Genomic DNA, 17,272 nt, shown 5'->3' on the forward strand with positions numbered 1-17,272 from the left:
GCCTCACTGACTTCCAAACCTCTCTTACTCACACAATCATCCGCAATATCCCTCCACCTTCTCCTCGGCCTACCTCTCCTCCTCCCTCCTTCAAATTCACTCAGATATACCTTTTTCACCATGCCATTGTTATCCATTCTCTCCACGTGACCATACCATCTCAGTACACTCTGATTCTGGTGTCCACAGACTTCCTCACTCCACATCTTTCATGAATCACATTATTTCATATCCTATCCACTCTCTGTACTCCACATACATTCCTCAGCAGTTTAATCTCCACTGCTCTCACTCTTAACTTTTCATTTTCATGCCATGCCACAGTCTCACATCCATATGTTAAAGTTGGCACTAACACTCCCCCATGCAAGCCTCGTGTAGCTGCAGCACTCAAGCCTCTTCCTTCCTTGTGTCACTCTACTTTCCACTTCTTTTGCACATTTTCCTCTCTATAACTGTACCGAAGTATTTGAACTCGCTCACCAATTCCAGTCTCTCTCCATTCACTGTAACATCACACTAGGTGTCACCTTCTCTCTCAATAACCATCACTTAACTCTTTTCTAAATTTATTCTCAAGGCATGACGCCCACAGACATCAGTAAAACTCTGCACTAGTCTACTGAATTCTTGTCCAGTATTCACAAGTGGTACTGTATCATCAACATACAACAAATTTGAGATACTCCATCCATCACCATTCATTATCAATGCCATCCCCCTCTCCATTACTCATGTTTTTACTTCTCTCATCACCCAATCCATATACTGTATATATATACTGAACAACCATGGGGACATCACACAACCTTGTCGCACGCCCACACCAATTGTGAACCATTCACTTAGATGCCCATTTATCCTTACACATGCTTCACTATCATCATAAAAAGTCTCGACAGCACTTGGTGGTAGGTGGTGGCAACCATCATCTACTCACCTGACATAGTGCTGACTACTTCTTCCTTAGCCGTTATCATTCTTTTTCTGTGCCTGCTCTCCTCTCTACCTATTCCTCCCATCTTTCCTTTCACTTCTTATTGCTTTTCTTTCCTTTACAAGTGGCTTTACATTGAGTGACAAGCCAAATGGTTTCCTGTAAGCCAAGAAACCATTTACAACGCTGGGTGGTAACCATATAACCAAACCATACGTGCTCCCTACGTGTCAACAAGTGGGTTGGTGGAGGGTTAGTGCCCCTCCCCGTAAAACAAATAAATCAAAGTCAAATGGCCACCCCTTACGGGATTATGATGTCTGGCAATAGACAAATAAATAGACCTAGTAGCTTACCATCTACACCATACATGTGCAAAACCTTCGACAATCCTTCTGTGTCTATTTTGTCGTATGCTTTTTCCAGATCCACGAATGCCATAAACACCTTATAATTCTTCTCACAAGCCTTCTCCACTATCTGTCTTACTGCAAAAATATATGATCCACACATTCTCTGCCAATCCTAAAGCCACCCTGTTCATCGCTCACTAGGACTTCTGATATCTCTCTTACTTTCTCTATATTAATTCTTCCATATACCTTCTCTACCACATTCAATAAACTTATGTCACGATAATTCTTGCACTCACTTCGCTCACCTTTATTTTTGTACAGGGGTACAATCACAGCCTTTTTCCACTCTGCTGGCACAGTTTCACTCACCCATGCCTTCTTACATATCTCCAACAAGAACTTTAGAACTTCAGTCTGCTCTCTCCACTACACTTAATCATCTCTGCATACACCTCATCAACCCCAGCTGCTTTTTCATTTTTCAGCTGCTTCACAGCACTCTTCACTTGTGTGAGTGTCACGTTTCCTGCCATTGCATTCCTTCCCTGCACAACCCCCAAATCAATCATACTAATAGTGGCTCTGCTCTCTCTATTCCCATTCATCAGGCTTTCAAAATATTTTTTCTACCTGGTCCTTACTTCATTCCCATGGGTTAATAATCTACCACCTACAACCTTCACACCTTCACATTTCTTTCCACCATCACTTCTACATTTTCGCAACTCCTTCCAGATAACTTACTATTCTCAGAGTAGTTTGCATTCATTTTCTTCCCAAATCATCATTTACCTCCTTCTTTTTCCGCTTTACTAGTATCTTTACATGTTTCTTGCCCTCAATATACTCAGTTCCTATTGCAACTGAACCCCTGTCCTGTAACCACTCTACCCACTTCTTCCTCTTTTCCTCCACTGCTCTCTTAACCTCTTCATCCCACCATGCCGTATCTTTCTTCTTTGTTGTTACTCTTGTCACACCACACACTGCTTTAGCATTCCTAACTAAGCAATCCCTATATGCATTCCACAGGCTGTACAGATCCACTTCATTCCAATCCATTGATTCTTAATCCTCCTCTACTTTGGTCCCGTATTCATCTGTCATTTCTTTGATCCTCAGCTTCTCGACTTTCAATCTTTTTCCCTGACTGCTCCTCTCTCTCCTGGTTCACCTCACTCCTCTCAGCTTGATCTTGCATACCCCAATCATGCGATCTGACAGACCTCCACATCGTCCTCTCACAGCCCTTGTATCAGCAATCATTCCCAGCATTGACCTCTCTATGTGCATGTAATCAATCAGGCTCCTTTCAACACAATTCCCATTCCCTCTATACCAAGTATATTTGTGTGCATCTCTGTGTCTGAAATACGGATTACATATGCACAACCTCCTTTCCTGACACAAATCCTTCAGTCGATTCCCATTATCATTTTCTCCTGGTACTCCATTACAGCCTATTACATCATCATCAAGACCAGTGCCTACTCTTCCATTCATAATGCCCATTATGATCACTTTACAGCTCCTGGGCATTTCTCCCACTGCATCATCCAGCTCATCCCAAAACCTGTCTTTCTCTCTCTCAATCCTGTCATCACACAGTGCATACGCTACAATCACAGCCACTTTCACCTTCTCAAACTTGAACTTAACATACATGCATCTCGAGGTGACACATTTGTAATCTTTCATTCCACTCTGCCACACCTCATTTATCAGCAACGCAACTCCTTCACTGCATGTTCCTCACCCATTCATGGCCGATCTTACACATTTCACATCCTCCCACTCCTCCACTTCACACCCTTTAATCTTTGTTTCACACAATGCCATCACAGCATATCTTGCACTCTTGGACACATTCACCACTTCCACCCTCTTGCTCCCCTCATTCACACCTCTCACATTCTACATGGCCAGACATACATTCAAATATGCCACCTCATTATAAGATGGGCGAAGCATAGGATGCCACAGGAAAACGACACACACTCTTTCCCTACACATGAAAGAGATTGACTGACAAGTGACAATACATACATGGATCATGGAAAGTATGAGCAACGAACTATCACATGACGGTAGGAAAACAAAATCGTTTATGACTGGTGACTGAGATATTACATCATACAGGTGAAGCGAGCCACTGGAGTTTGACTTTTTAATGATGCTCAATCACATGACTGACAAATCATGATGCCACACAGCACAAAGCAAAACAAAAGCTGATGTGCTATATCTAAACATCCAAAAATAGCCAAAACAAGCATTTTTTAAATCATAAATCCTTCAGTTACATACTCATTGATCTCTTCAGTCTATTGTAAGCGGAACATTCTGATGTCCATACGCACACATGGACAACAATTTTTTGGTACTGAAGGGGTTAACAATGAAGCAATGTGATAAGCAAGATGGAGAAATAATGCAATATGATATATTATGTGGTGTGAAAAAGAATCACTTGTGAACAAACAAAACTGAAAATATGAGACACCTGATGCTTAACTGTGAAGCACCATGATGAGCCAGTTAAAAAAGAAGAGTTGGCAACGGAATAAGATTACTATATCTTACTGGACGAAAATCAGGAGATAAAAGAAAGTGGAGAATATGTTTAGGTAATTTAAAATGGAGATGCATGGTTCATTGGGACTAAATTGCTATTGAGAAAACAGTGTGAACATGTAGTTTTTGTTATGCAATAATACTCATGTTATCAATACATTCTATAAAAATTGTGATGTAATTCAAATTCAAAAGCATACCATACTGTACAGAATGTTGGAAACAGTTTTCCTATTAAAAAAAAAAAAAAAAAAAAAAAAAAAAATATATTAATCTCTACTCTGCTTCTGATGCTGGACTGTGCTCATACATGTGCTGGATCACCTGGGAAAGCACAGCAGTGTTTGACAGAACATTATCATATACAGTACTGCTAACCCTCGAAAGTCTCAGGCCACAAACCCCTGGCTGTATGATACAGCAAAATTTTCTTCTCACCTGACAAGTTCTTATATAGTATCACCTCACTACAGAATATCTATGCGAGCTTTTACTGGACATCTTAAACCTACAACTCAGTTCAATATTACTAAAAAAGATCTCTGTAGCTACCAATGCTTAATTACATTAACTCTGAATATGTAAGTTTACTCAGCGCATCAAACTTTTGCTTACAGTGATATTATACTGGCTCTTCTTCCAAGGGAGATGATGCCGTGAGGCTTTACTGTGCAGTGAAACAACCTTACTGCCAAACCATCAGAGGAGATAATCATTCCTACTCACCTACAAAAGACATAATGAAAAGCTTACATAACACACAAGATGGTCAGGCCTATCAATGAGAAACAACTATCCTTCAAAAATTTTCACTTGGGAAGTTGTACATTAATATAATTTTTCTGTGATTTTCTTGAACTGGACTTCCACTTCAAAGCAAACAGCTGCTTCCTCTTGAACAAAGAGTCAGTGAAGGCAACTACACTCTTGTCACAGGGTATATTTTAGTGAAAATTTACAAAGCATATTCTGAGATAAATCAGGATAAGGAAGTTGAAGGATGCATACAGTGTCAAAAACCTTCATGTGACCAACTGCATTGTGGTCACTGACTTTCACTGCAAAGCTTACAAGTGAATGCTGTACAACAAATACAGTAATATCACACGCCTGGAAGATGCATCTACAGTATGCCAGAGCATGCTGGGAGCAGAAGGGAGGAATGCTAAGTGTGGGTGAAGATATTATCCTGCCTTGTTGAATCTATACATGACAGACTGTTAACCCTCTCGTTACTGGACGAGGCAGGCTGTGTCCAACCGTGGGCAAGTACTCAGGATGTGGGCCGGTTTGACTTTGGCCAAGTGCTGGGAGAACCCCCCCTGTTTCCGTGCTTACGGTACTTCTTAAACATTTTATTCTCAAACTCTTAGTTTTGCTTCTATCTCCGTGATTTATTATTCCTCGTAATCTCGATAGTTGCACTTGCTTATGGTGTTGATCAAAACATTTGGTGAATATAAATTATGCATTAATTTAAGATGTTTTTTCTTTCCTTTGTGTTTTCTCATAGAATTATATATCTTACGGTAACTGTTACTGTGAAAGAGTTTTAGGAAAGTTCATTAGCTACATTTTAGTATATAAACATTTACTGTAGGACAATTCAGGTCAGTTTTGCGTACTGCAAAAGGAAATTATCTTATGATCACACTGCAGTGCAGGTGTGGTGTTTCACATGGCCAAAGTTGTTGCTAAATTACTTTTTCCCTTGCCTTTATTTAGGCCTCCATCTGCCTGATTTTTTATTCACATAATCTCGAATAGTTGTATTTGCTTATGGTGCTGATAAAACGTTCTGAGAATATAAATTATGCACTAATACACAATGTTTTTTCTTGCCTTCTTGTTTCCTCATAGAAATATATGTTTTATGGTAAATGTTAATTAGAAAGTTACAGGAAATTTACTATAAAAACATTTACTGTTGGACACTTCCGGTCGGTTTCATGTACCGCAAAAGGAAATTATCTTACTGTCACGCTACAGTGAGGGAGTGGTGTTTCGCTAAATTATTTTTTCCCCTGACTTTATTTATGTCTATATCTGCCTGATTTTTTATTTAAGTAATCTCAAATAGTTGTAATTGCTTATGGTGTTGATAAAAACATTCTGCGAACATAATTATGCGCTAATTTACTGATGTTTTTTCTTTCCGTACGGCAAAAAAATCAAGGAGCGATTTTGTTTGACGCAGCTTGTGTTGTCCAGTAATAAGCAGGTGAGATTAGGTTCAATGCAGCCTTCATCATCCAGTAACAAGTGGGTGACTTTTGCATTCCTATTCTAAGTATTGAAAAGGTTAATGTATCTGTCCATATAAGGTTATTATCATAGTTAATAATTGAAAACCTAGAAGCTAAAACATGTATCTGTCCATATAAGGTTATTATCATAGTTAATAACTCCAAACCTAGAAGCTAAAACATTCAGTTCTGAGTTTCTTACTCTGCAAATACATACAGTATCAACATTTGCCATGCTTTATCTGTTTTGTTTTGACTTCCTATTTTATTTGCCAAAAATTTATTACTGCAAAAAAATCAAAATTAAGTTTACAACTGCACAACTTCAACAAAAACTGAGCATATATGGTCTCTTGCACATCAGACTATACCGTACTTTGTCAGTGTTGTTTCTGCTGAACATCTAATAACATTTCATTAAATCAGTCAAAACGTTTACCAGAGAGTACATAAAACACTGCAAAATGCAAGACCATGCTGGACAATACCATATGTGAGACACTACATAAATCTCTACCACAGAAGACTCATCTGTCCACACATATATAACACTGCTGTATAAGAAAATAAACAACTGCATCTTTGATTTCAAATCCAGTCAACTCTCAAATTGTTACTGAAGTAAAGTATTTCAATAAGTACATACATAATAGCATTACTTCCATCAATTACTGTACATCAGCATTTTTAAACCATATTTTAAACAAGCAAATGCAATGCTGAAGCAAAATCAAACAGCACAGTTGTCTAGTCTCTTGTAGCAACAACCCATACTCTCACTGGTTATGGAGGCTCCCTACCACTGCTTCCTTAACCATTTACTTTGCAAACTACCTATTAATATTCTCCTTTATGCTATTTACTTCATTTTAATACCAACACAGAATGCACAAATAGCTCAGAGGAAGGTATTAACTAGTCATACGCAAAATGCACTGGTAAGGAAGAGGTGCTTGGGAGCCTCCCCAACCAATGCGAGTACAGGTCACACAGCTTTTCAGGCCCAGTCTAACACAACTCATGCCATGACCCACTTCACTTGTCCCACCTATATTACCTTCTCACCCTCCAGTCATTTTGCACAAACAAGGTCAACAAAACATGGAATTTTTTTTTGTCAAAACTAATTTTGGCCACTCATTTAAGACTAATCCATGTTTAAATTGTTAACATACACAGTACTATTTAAAATATTACTGCTTATATTCAAGTTTAGTAAAAGTACAACCATTTATACATGGCTGGGAGATGTGAAGGGACAGAGGGGATGCAGATGCGAGCTGGCATCTGACACTTAACAGATTGAGACAAGGTTCCATCATACTTGCTAAATTTAAGCCCTTTAGCTTTTTTCTAATACTGCTCTATCATGAAATATACAAGAAAATGCTACAGTGGTGTGCTAAAACCTCTCTGATAAACAAATACTTGCTGTTTCTGGGTTGGTGCGCTGAGCAAAGTCCTGAAGAGATGACAGGTTATAAAGAATGGTCATAAGGCATTTAGTATATAAGATACTTATATATTTAGTAATAACACTTTCCCGAGTTTAAGTCCATCAAACATAACAAGCATTCAACAGAAATCACTATATTTACTATACAAGTTTTACAGCAATAAATCCTGTATTTAGTTTAACACCATGAAGAATTATTACTGACCAGTCTGCATTCTGGTATGGAATTATATACATAAAAGGTTTAAACTACTATACTACACAAGAATCCAACAAACTAACTTGCATAATCATTACTCTACAATGACTGTTAATTTACTCAACCACTGAAATTTACCTTTTGTGTTGTAGAGGTACTTACAGTGCATGTTCAGCAACTTTAAATATCAATACAAGATCATACACTACAGTAACTCATAGTCATGAAAATCCTTTAAATATCAATACAAGATCATACACTACAGTAACTCATAGTCATGAAAATCCTTAGGCATGACATCAACATAGCAAAATCTAAATTGCTGCATAATAAGCTCTTGAATATCTGAGAAAAAAAAAAAAAAAAAAAAGTCCTGAGACATGAAGATATCAATAGTTACGGAGAGTAAAATCATGTTAAAATTCGTTCATAACTTCTGTGGTTTTCATTTCCATAAGAGTAACAATATCACCACAGAAAAATGTGGCATCTACTGAATCTAGACAAAACTGAACATGATGTACAAAACCTTCATACTCTACAGTACTTTAGCTTTTGGACAAAAATTCAACGAAGTACAAGAAAAAAAATATATAGATAGATAGACAAATAGATAGATAGACAGATATCTACTGAATATACAGTAAACCCTTGATATAACGAACCCTGGTATTGTGAAATTCGGATATAACGAACAGCCAAATCGCGACAGAACTTCCCCCAGATTTTGCGAAACAAAGGTCGCTAAATGAGAGGGAAGTTCGGGAATCAGCCCATGGTGACGACAGCATCCCTTCCTGGCACAGTAAGTGTACTTCAACAGCATCCCTTCCTGGCAGAGTAAGTGTACTGTAACAATACAACATTGTACTGTATTCTTATTATAGGTATTGAATTTATATGTACAACTTCATACAGTATTGTATTTACATGTACACCTTCATAAACCATTAAATCCTCCATGTAAAACTTTATAGAGTTAGTTTAGGTTATGTTCGAGTACATAGGACCGAGCGACTTCCCTTATTAAGTACTGTAATCTCTTTAATATCAGGACGCCCAGTAACCGGACACCCCAATGTCCAGACATTTTGGGCCCGGGCCTTTGGAACCTAAAAATGGCAAAAAACATAAAAACAAAAAAATCCAACATTTTCTTTCACGCAGTGCTGAACAGCTGTGTTTACATGTGGCCCCTTGCCTTGCTTCGCTTTCTCCCCTCCCCAGTTACCGCCTAACTACCGTTCTGACTAGATGCTCATCGCAATGGCTGCCGCATGTGCTTGTTTTTGTGAACAAACAGTGAATAAACTTCAATACCTCGCCACTAGACCACATGGGAATTTACAGCGTTGTGCAGTGTTCAGAAATTAGAATTTAGAGTGCAAAGGATTAAGTGCCAAGTGCAAACTGACGGTTGCATCTGGCATGGTACAAATAAAAACAGAATGTGCAGTGTTAAACAATTGTAATTCACATTGCAAAGGATTAAGTGCAGCACAACACTGGATTTCTGTACGTGTTTCAAGAGCATTGTCACCACTGCCAGAGCCTTAGAGGAGGAGGGTTAATCTTTGTAACGGCCAAAGACGTGTTGTAAGTACCCTGTACACAGCTAAATATTTTCCATACTCACTTCTAATTCCTCATTCTCTGGTTCCTTTTCAATTATTTCATGCTTTCTGTCCCTTATCTGTGTGAATAGGGTTTTAAATAGGTGCTATGCATGTCTGGTAGGGAGTTATGTATGTGGTTTTCTGAGTTAGGTTGGGTTAGGGTCCATAAGCACCAGTCCAGGAGGCAGGGTCTCAGTATCCGGACGATCCCACTTCCCGGACATGCCTTTGACTGTACAGTATTACATTGGATACTGGAGAGGTTACTGTACAGTGAACTGAGTTCGGTAATCCCTCGGACATACTGACCCCTCATATATTGAGAACTTTTGGATATTGCGACCCACCCCTCCCCTCAATTAGTTCGTTATATCGAGGGTTGACTGTATATATAGATAGATAGACAGATAGATAGATAGATAGATATGTAGTTATATATATGTATATCTAAAGTTCAATACAGACAACTGGAATTTTACCCTACATTCGATTTATGCACTGCCAGTAGTAGAGTGCAGATCAATATACCATACTTTACTGGTTGCCATGTATTAAAATGGGTACACAAGAGTGGGGTCACAGATAAATAATAAACCCTCCATTAGCACTCTCTTGTCAACACACTGACTCCCAATGCTCAAATCTTTATTTTGATATTGTACAAACTTAACTCTTTCAAGCTTCACATAATTTCCATTACAATAAACACTCTTGAATATATGACATATACACCAATGAAGGATTCACTGAAAAATATTTAATGCAGGAGTGATTACCATTAGAATAACTGAAGAAGATCACAAAATAAACAATACGAACTGGAAATGAAGTAAAATATAGACACACTGATGCAATATATGAAACTGAAGGCAAACCTGAGGAGAGAAGATTGTAAACAATAAGAAAATATCAGAGGTCAAAGGGTAGATAATAACAGCTGAAACTGAAACAGTATCAACACAAAATATGCAAAGTTTGCCTCTTACCCTTGATGGCATAGGATTCTGCAACAATCCTTAGTGACCTTGTCGGCAGAGCCTTCTCAGTAAGTTGGTCCAGACCAGCAGCAGACAGGTGAGCCAGTGCCCCTTCATAATCACCCATGGCATATTCCAGCTTTGATAGTAGAAGAAGTGCATCAAGTGACACTTCCAGCTGAAAGACAGGATACAAAGACACTTTCAACAATAAAGATAACAAGTTACTGTTTTCTAATTTACAATATTCTTCAGCATCTTTTGACAATCAGGCTATGAGAAGAGCCTCTTTAATGACAAAAGGCTAAGGTTTGGGTCTGAATGACTCTACTAAATGCCATATATACAGTGAAATTTTTTTTCCAGAGTTTCTAATGAACCCCAGAGCTGCCGGTACACCATATATTTCCCACTGTATGGTGACTGTCCTGGATCAGAAATGTCTAGGCATCATACTTCAGCAATGCACTTGTTTACCTATTACACTGTAATTTCCTGCACTAATTTTACTTTGCTGCTGTGTCAAGCTCATTGATTCACATTTCTCACCTGGCAGTAGCTGATCTATTTGCATGCAGTTAAACCATTACATCCTTTCACACACTGGGGGATACAGTTATTAATAAGTGAGCAGTCAAATGCCTACTGGCACTCTATGATGAACTTGTTTCTTGCTGTGATGGACAATGCAATTTAAACTAGCTCCATTAGTTCAAAAAAACTTATTTTCACTAATATTACATCATTATTCAACAGAAGCTTGGAGCAAATGCCAATACGGCACTTATAGTACACAAAGCTATACAGTACATACAAGGTATGGTAGTACTTCTTGCTGATAATCATAAACAAACTTTTACTTTGAAGCATCATATTACACAACCAGAATCCATACCTGTTTTAATGCTCACATGCTACTAACCCATAGATCATCCTGAATCTAACATTGAGCACTGTATATTATGGCAAAGAAATGCAAAATATTCATAAACAACAGTCATTACAAAATAATCTAACAAACATAACATCACCAACCAGTTTCAGTAAAATAATCATCACCATTATCATCATCATCAACACCCAAAACCTGATTCACACTTAAGATATTGGGTAAAATCAATACAAATCATTCATAATAAACAATAAAGTACTATTATACTGCACTACATAAAAAAAAAAAAAAAAAGGATATTATTCATGCCTAAACAGAAGATACAACAAATTCCTGACTAATTAAGGAATCTCACATAACACAAAATTTCAGTGTACTGCTTAATCAAGAAAAACATAGTCTAATATAACCAGTAAAAGTAAACCATCAATTCAATCTATCTATCTATTTATAGCCAGATGTCTTCATTCCGTAAGGGGTGGCCACAGACAAACCACCATCACGTCACCCTGCCCATGTTATTATATTGCACTCCCCCCAACTCACACACCCTTCTCCCATATGCCTCTCCACTCCATCCCTCCATCACATCCTCGGTCTCCCCCTATCTCTCCCCACCCCTCCACCTCCCTTACATACATCTCGTCGTTAGTCTCTCTATTTCCTCCTTATGGCCAAACCACCTCATTGCATTTCTCCTGACACTTTCGATCACATCCACAGCCACACCACAATGCTACTTCACTTCGTTATTTGTCAGTCTGTCTCTTCATGTTATTCCACATGGTCCTCTCAAATAACTCATTTTCACTGCTCTCACTCTTGACTTGTGTCCTGGCAACCTGGTCCAAGCTTCACTTCCATATGTTAGAGTTGGTATCACAATACTATCACACAGCAATTTGTTTACCGTACTCCCATGCTCACTTCTCTATTTCTTATCACTGCATTCAAAGAACCACCAAATTCTCCTCTCTGTGGCACCCTTTCAAGCACTTCCTCTAAACTTGCATCCTTACTCATCACACTACCCAAGTACTTAAATGCACTCAAATTTCCCATATCCTCACCATCCATCTTCACTGTGTATTCAGTTATTACATTTCTCTCTAAGATTACAACTTCATTCTTCCCTACATTCACCTTTAAATTCCATTTCTTACACACTCTCCCAAACTCTTTCACCAAGCCTTGCAGTTCCCCTTTGTTTCACTTAACAATACAGTATCACCAGCAAACTACAGAATACGAGGTTTCAGAATGCTGCCCTCTCTCATCAGAGCTGATCCAACGTCCACTACCCTACCTTGTACCTTTTATAACTCCATCCATATACAGACTGAACAGCCACAGAGACATGACACAACCCTGTTTCAATCCAACATTCAGAAAGAAAAATCCACTCAATTCACCATCCACATGCACTGCAACCCTAATGACCTCATACATATTCTTCACAGAATTCAACAGCTTCCCATTTACTCCATATATTCTTAATATTTTTCACATTCCTTGTCTATCCACTCTGTCATGTGCATTCCCTAAATCTATGAAGGTCGCATACAATGTCATTTTCTCTTCTCTAGAAACTTTTCCACTAAACACCTTAGGATAAATATCCATCCATCCATCCATCATCCAATCCTACATTGCCCCATGAGGAGTGTAGGAGCCCGGGGCTAGGCAGTTGGTCCCAACATTTAAGATGAGAGTGACCAGCCTCACTCATCCCCGAGTGGCATTACGTGAGCAATAAACCCCAACCATCCCTTGGATATAAACCTTCACCAGTTCAATCTGACTGGAGCGCAATAATTACCCACTAAACCACCAAGTGCCAAAATTTGGTTATATGGTCTCCAGCCAGCGCTGTAAATGGTTTCCTGGTGTACAGGAAACCATTTGGCTTGTCACTCAGTGTAGAGTTACCCACAGGCAGAAGGAAGAGGAAAGAATGAAGGAAGGAAAGAAAGAGAGAAGAGGGAGTGTAAAGTCACCCGTAGGCAGAAGGATGAGGAAAGAATGAAGGAATGAAAGACAGAATAGGACGGAAGGAAAGAAGGATGGAAGAGAGGAAAGGGTAGACACCTGAGGGCAGCACTACATCGAGTGAGTGGATGGTGAGTGCCCACACCTACCATTAGGATAAATATCTGGTCTACGAAACCTCTTCCCTTACTGAAACCTCCCTGCTCTTCGCCAACTACTTCCTCTGTTATTTCCCTAACTCTATCAATAAGTATCCAACCATATACTTTTCCTATTACACTAAGAAGACAAATGCTCTTATGAGTACCACACACTTCCGTTTCCCCTTTTCTCTTGTACAGGGGAACAATTTTACCTGACTTCCAATCCTCCGGGACTCCACCTTCCTTCCAGGCCAATCTGCGCGTCGTCCATACCAATTCTACTACTACCTCTCCCCTGTGCTTCAGCATTTCACCACATGCTCCATCAATTCCTGGGGCATTCCTCATTTTGCCTTTCTTCACTGCTTCCACTACTTCCATCCTAATGATCTCTTCCTCCCTTCTCATCTCTCTCCTTCTCCCAACCATTCCTCAACCACTTATACACACATTACTTTTATTATCTGTGTTTAACAATTCCTTAAAGCATTCTCTCCATCTGCCCATTTTTTCCCCTTTATCCACTAGAAATCTGTCATTTTTATCTTTCACTCCCCTACTACCTTCCTTTATCACCCTGTCTGGCTTTCTTTACCTCCTTTCAGAACATTTTCTTATATTCCCTCCACTTTACACTCAAATTCCTTCCAAACTCCTCATCCACTCTCTTCTTACTCTCTCTTACTAATCTTTTTACCACCTTGCAGAACATTTTCTTATATTCCCTCCAATTTACACTCAAAATCCTTCCAAACTCCTCATCCACTCTCTTCTTACTCTCTCTTTCTAATCTTTTCACCTCTCTCTTCTTCTCTACCTATAAGTCTAAAGTCTATTCCATCTCAACTTTCTCCGTGCCTCTTGCTTCCTATCCACTCACTACATGCTTTCTTCTTTTGCACCACAGCTTGTCTCACCTCTTCATTCCACCAAGCTGTTCCCTGTACCCTCTTTCATATTCTCTTTGCCTTCACCTCACCCACCACCTCACATGCTGCACAGATTTCTTCTGTGAATACCATTGTACACACCTTCCACTTACCCCATCTGTTCCAACCCATACTTATGCAATTGTTCCTCCATTCCTCTCTTATATTCAGCCTTTTTTCCATCCTCTTGCAACCTTTCTACCCACTTTGTATAGAATGCTTCCTCCTGCCCTTCTAATTCTTGAAAATTTCTTGCATTAACCCCTTAACCGCGAGGCGTCACTTTTGTGACGCTTGGGAGCAAGGGATCATACCGCGGGGCGTTGCTTTTGTGGTTCTGTATTATTTTGAATTCACCCGGGCTTCCAAGTGGGGGCTTGTATCATCTATCAGTACTGTCAATGTCCAACACTAGTCAGCACTCCTAATCTCATTTGTACTCCCATCCATTGTTGACAATTTAGCCATTTCTCCCCGTTCTTGACTCCCCTCCCTACCCCCCCTCCATTACCCTATCCTCTCGCCTGCCCGGCCGTGCTACACTAAGTAAATCTTCCCTGAAATTTTTCACTGATTTCATCCATTGAAATAAGCCCTATGTCCTATTCTTATACCAAATAATATATACAAGAAAGAAATAAGGTAAGTGAGAGTGCCATACACCTGGAATTGGCTAATTATCACCTGACAACACCTCACGTGCACTCGTTCGCTAATTTTCGCTGTTTTTTTCCCCTTGAAATATGCCGTATAATCTATTTTCGTAATACATATACATGTAAGGAGGGAAGGGAGACGCCTAAGTGATATTTACATTCACCTGGAACTACCTAATTTATAATGTATTGTCTAGATTTCCTGCCAATCATTTCAGTGCTAGACATAGCTGTTTCAAGAGCTAACATTGGTAGCTCTGAATATCCCCTAAGTAGGCCTCCACTCCGGCCCTCCGTTATCAGTTTACTCTCATCTTCCGAAGTGAGGGTACGTATGTTTCTCCTTGCTGACTTCAAGGACTTTTTCACCCACATGCAAAGGGCCCTGTGACCTTTACCCCCTACTAAACCTCGTGTGGAAAGAGGTAAAGGGCTGACAATTGATAAAAGAGTGACTACGATCTTTCTATTGAGTAAAACAGTGCAAGTGGAACTGTAAATAATGTGTAAATAATGTGTAAACAGCAAGTGAAAGTAATGAATGTAAATATACGTGAACAATGGAAAATAGTTTTATAAGTTACTTCAAGTGATAGTGCATAACACAGTGTAAATAAAATAGAAATGTAAATAACGTAAATAAAATAGAGAACGTAAATAGAAATGTAAATGAGTAGTATTATAAGAATACGAGTATATACCCTAGGAGTAATGAAAGTGAAAGTTTCACTCTAGCATGTCTGAATGCTATGAGTTATGAGTGTGAAGATGAAAGTGACATTCACTCTCAATGCTAGTATACAGGACGAGAAAGTGAATGCTAAGTATTTTACTGAAAGAAATTGAATCCCTACAGTGACAATAAACTAATACTACTGAAGGAAACTTATGGATAAAGACTGTAAATATATATAAGGCGGGGTTAGGAGGAGGCCGTAGCACGGGCCGAACAGGGTAGTACTCCCGAGGGGAATGGGAATGCTGGTGATAGGGAGAGCTGGAGCTCCTGTTTCACTAGCTATCTAACCATCCCCCTTTGCTGACCTTTTCAGTGTGACAGTAACATGGAGAGTAGACCAGCATACTCTCCCAAACATTTCCTCTAACTATCTATGCACTACACCACATGCACTTTACATTTCACACAACGTATCCCACTACGTTACAGGGGTTGGCGCCAGCAAGGGCATGCGGCCAGAAAACTTTGCCCCCGCTACCTAGTGGCGGACTTCTGGGGGGAGGCGTGGCGGGGGTTCCGCTGGCATAGATCATGGGTCCAGGGTGAGATGGGGCTCGGGCCTGTGCTAGAGGGTACAGGGCACTGCGGTTCCCAGGCTGCCGCTTCCGCCCAATAGAGAGGGGCCCAAACCTGGGAGTAGCGTCCCAGGAGGCTGCCCTATCAGTGGGTGTATAATGGCGGGATAGTTGCAGTGCCAAGACGCGCTTGGAGGGTGTCCCTGCAGCTGTCCTGGCAGAGTGCCCCGAGGCCACTACCACAGCCACTGGTAAGCTGGTGGGCTAGGGGTCCCAGATCCATTGCCTGGACCTGGGATTGTGCGGTGAGTGGGACCTGTGCTGTGTCTGTCCCCATTTATTAATACTGAAGATGACAAAACAAAAAAGGTTTCAAAGCAAGCCTGAGGACAGTAAATCACCCATGGGGATGAGGGTGGGTTCATGGAATGTGGGAAGTTTGAGGGGAAGAGCAGGGGAAGTCGTTGAGGCATTCAGTAGGAGGTGGGTGGACGTGGCGTGTTTGCAGGAAGTCCGGTACAGGGGTGGATCAGCCAGAAAGATTGTTGGGAAGGACTGTTGCTATAAGTTGTTTTGGCAGGGGAGGACAGACGGATATGGAGGTGTTGGTGTGATGGTTGCGGAGAAATGGGTGGAATATGTTATGAATGTTTTGAGAGTAAGCGATAGGATATTGGTTGTGAAAATTCTGTTGGGAAGAAAGATAGCTGTGATTATATCGGCATATGCTCCACAGGCAGGATTGGATGAATCAGAGAAAGATAGATTTTGGGATGATTTAATACGTGTAGTGGGTGGTATGCGGGATGATGAGATAGTGATTTTGGGAGGGGACTTAAATGGTCATGTAGGTGAAGCAGCCCAAGGTTATGAAGGAGTGCATGGGGGATGTGCAAATGGTCTAAGGAATGCAGAAGGGGAAAGGATACTCGAGTTTGGGGAGGCAACGGACATGATTGTGTGCAACACATATTTTAGGAAAAGAGACAGTAGGTTAATTACGTATGAGTCTGGGGGAAATAGCAGTCAGATAGATTATTTTCTGGTT

General features: G+C 40.0%; 1 protein-coding gene across 1 annotated transcript in view; it reads right to left on the bottom strand.

Annotated features, from left to right (window-relative positions):
* The window catches only part of Ttc7 (tetratricopeptide repeat domain 7), a 486,033-nt gene that overhangs the window by 403,389 nt on the left and 65,372 nt on the right, over positions 1-17,272 (bottom strand). The window contains exon 3 of the mRNA XM_080281945.1: positions 10,371-10,539. Within this exon, the coding sequence (XP_080138071.1) occupies positions 10,371-10,539 (169 nt within the window). The remainder of the gene's footprint in view (positions 1-10,370; positions 10,540-17,272) is intronic.

The sequence above is a fragment of the Coenobita brevimanus genome, chromosome 91 (assembly GCF_032717465.1).
Source record: "Coenobita brevimanus isolate Jiangsu-jjx chromosome 91, ASM3271746v2, whole genome shotgun sequence".
Lineage (NCBI taxonomy): Eukaryota > Metazoa > Arthropoda > Malacostraca > Decapoda > Coenobitidae > Coenobita > Coenobita brevimanus.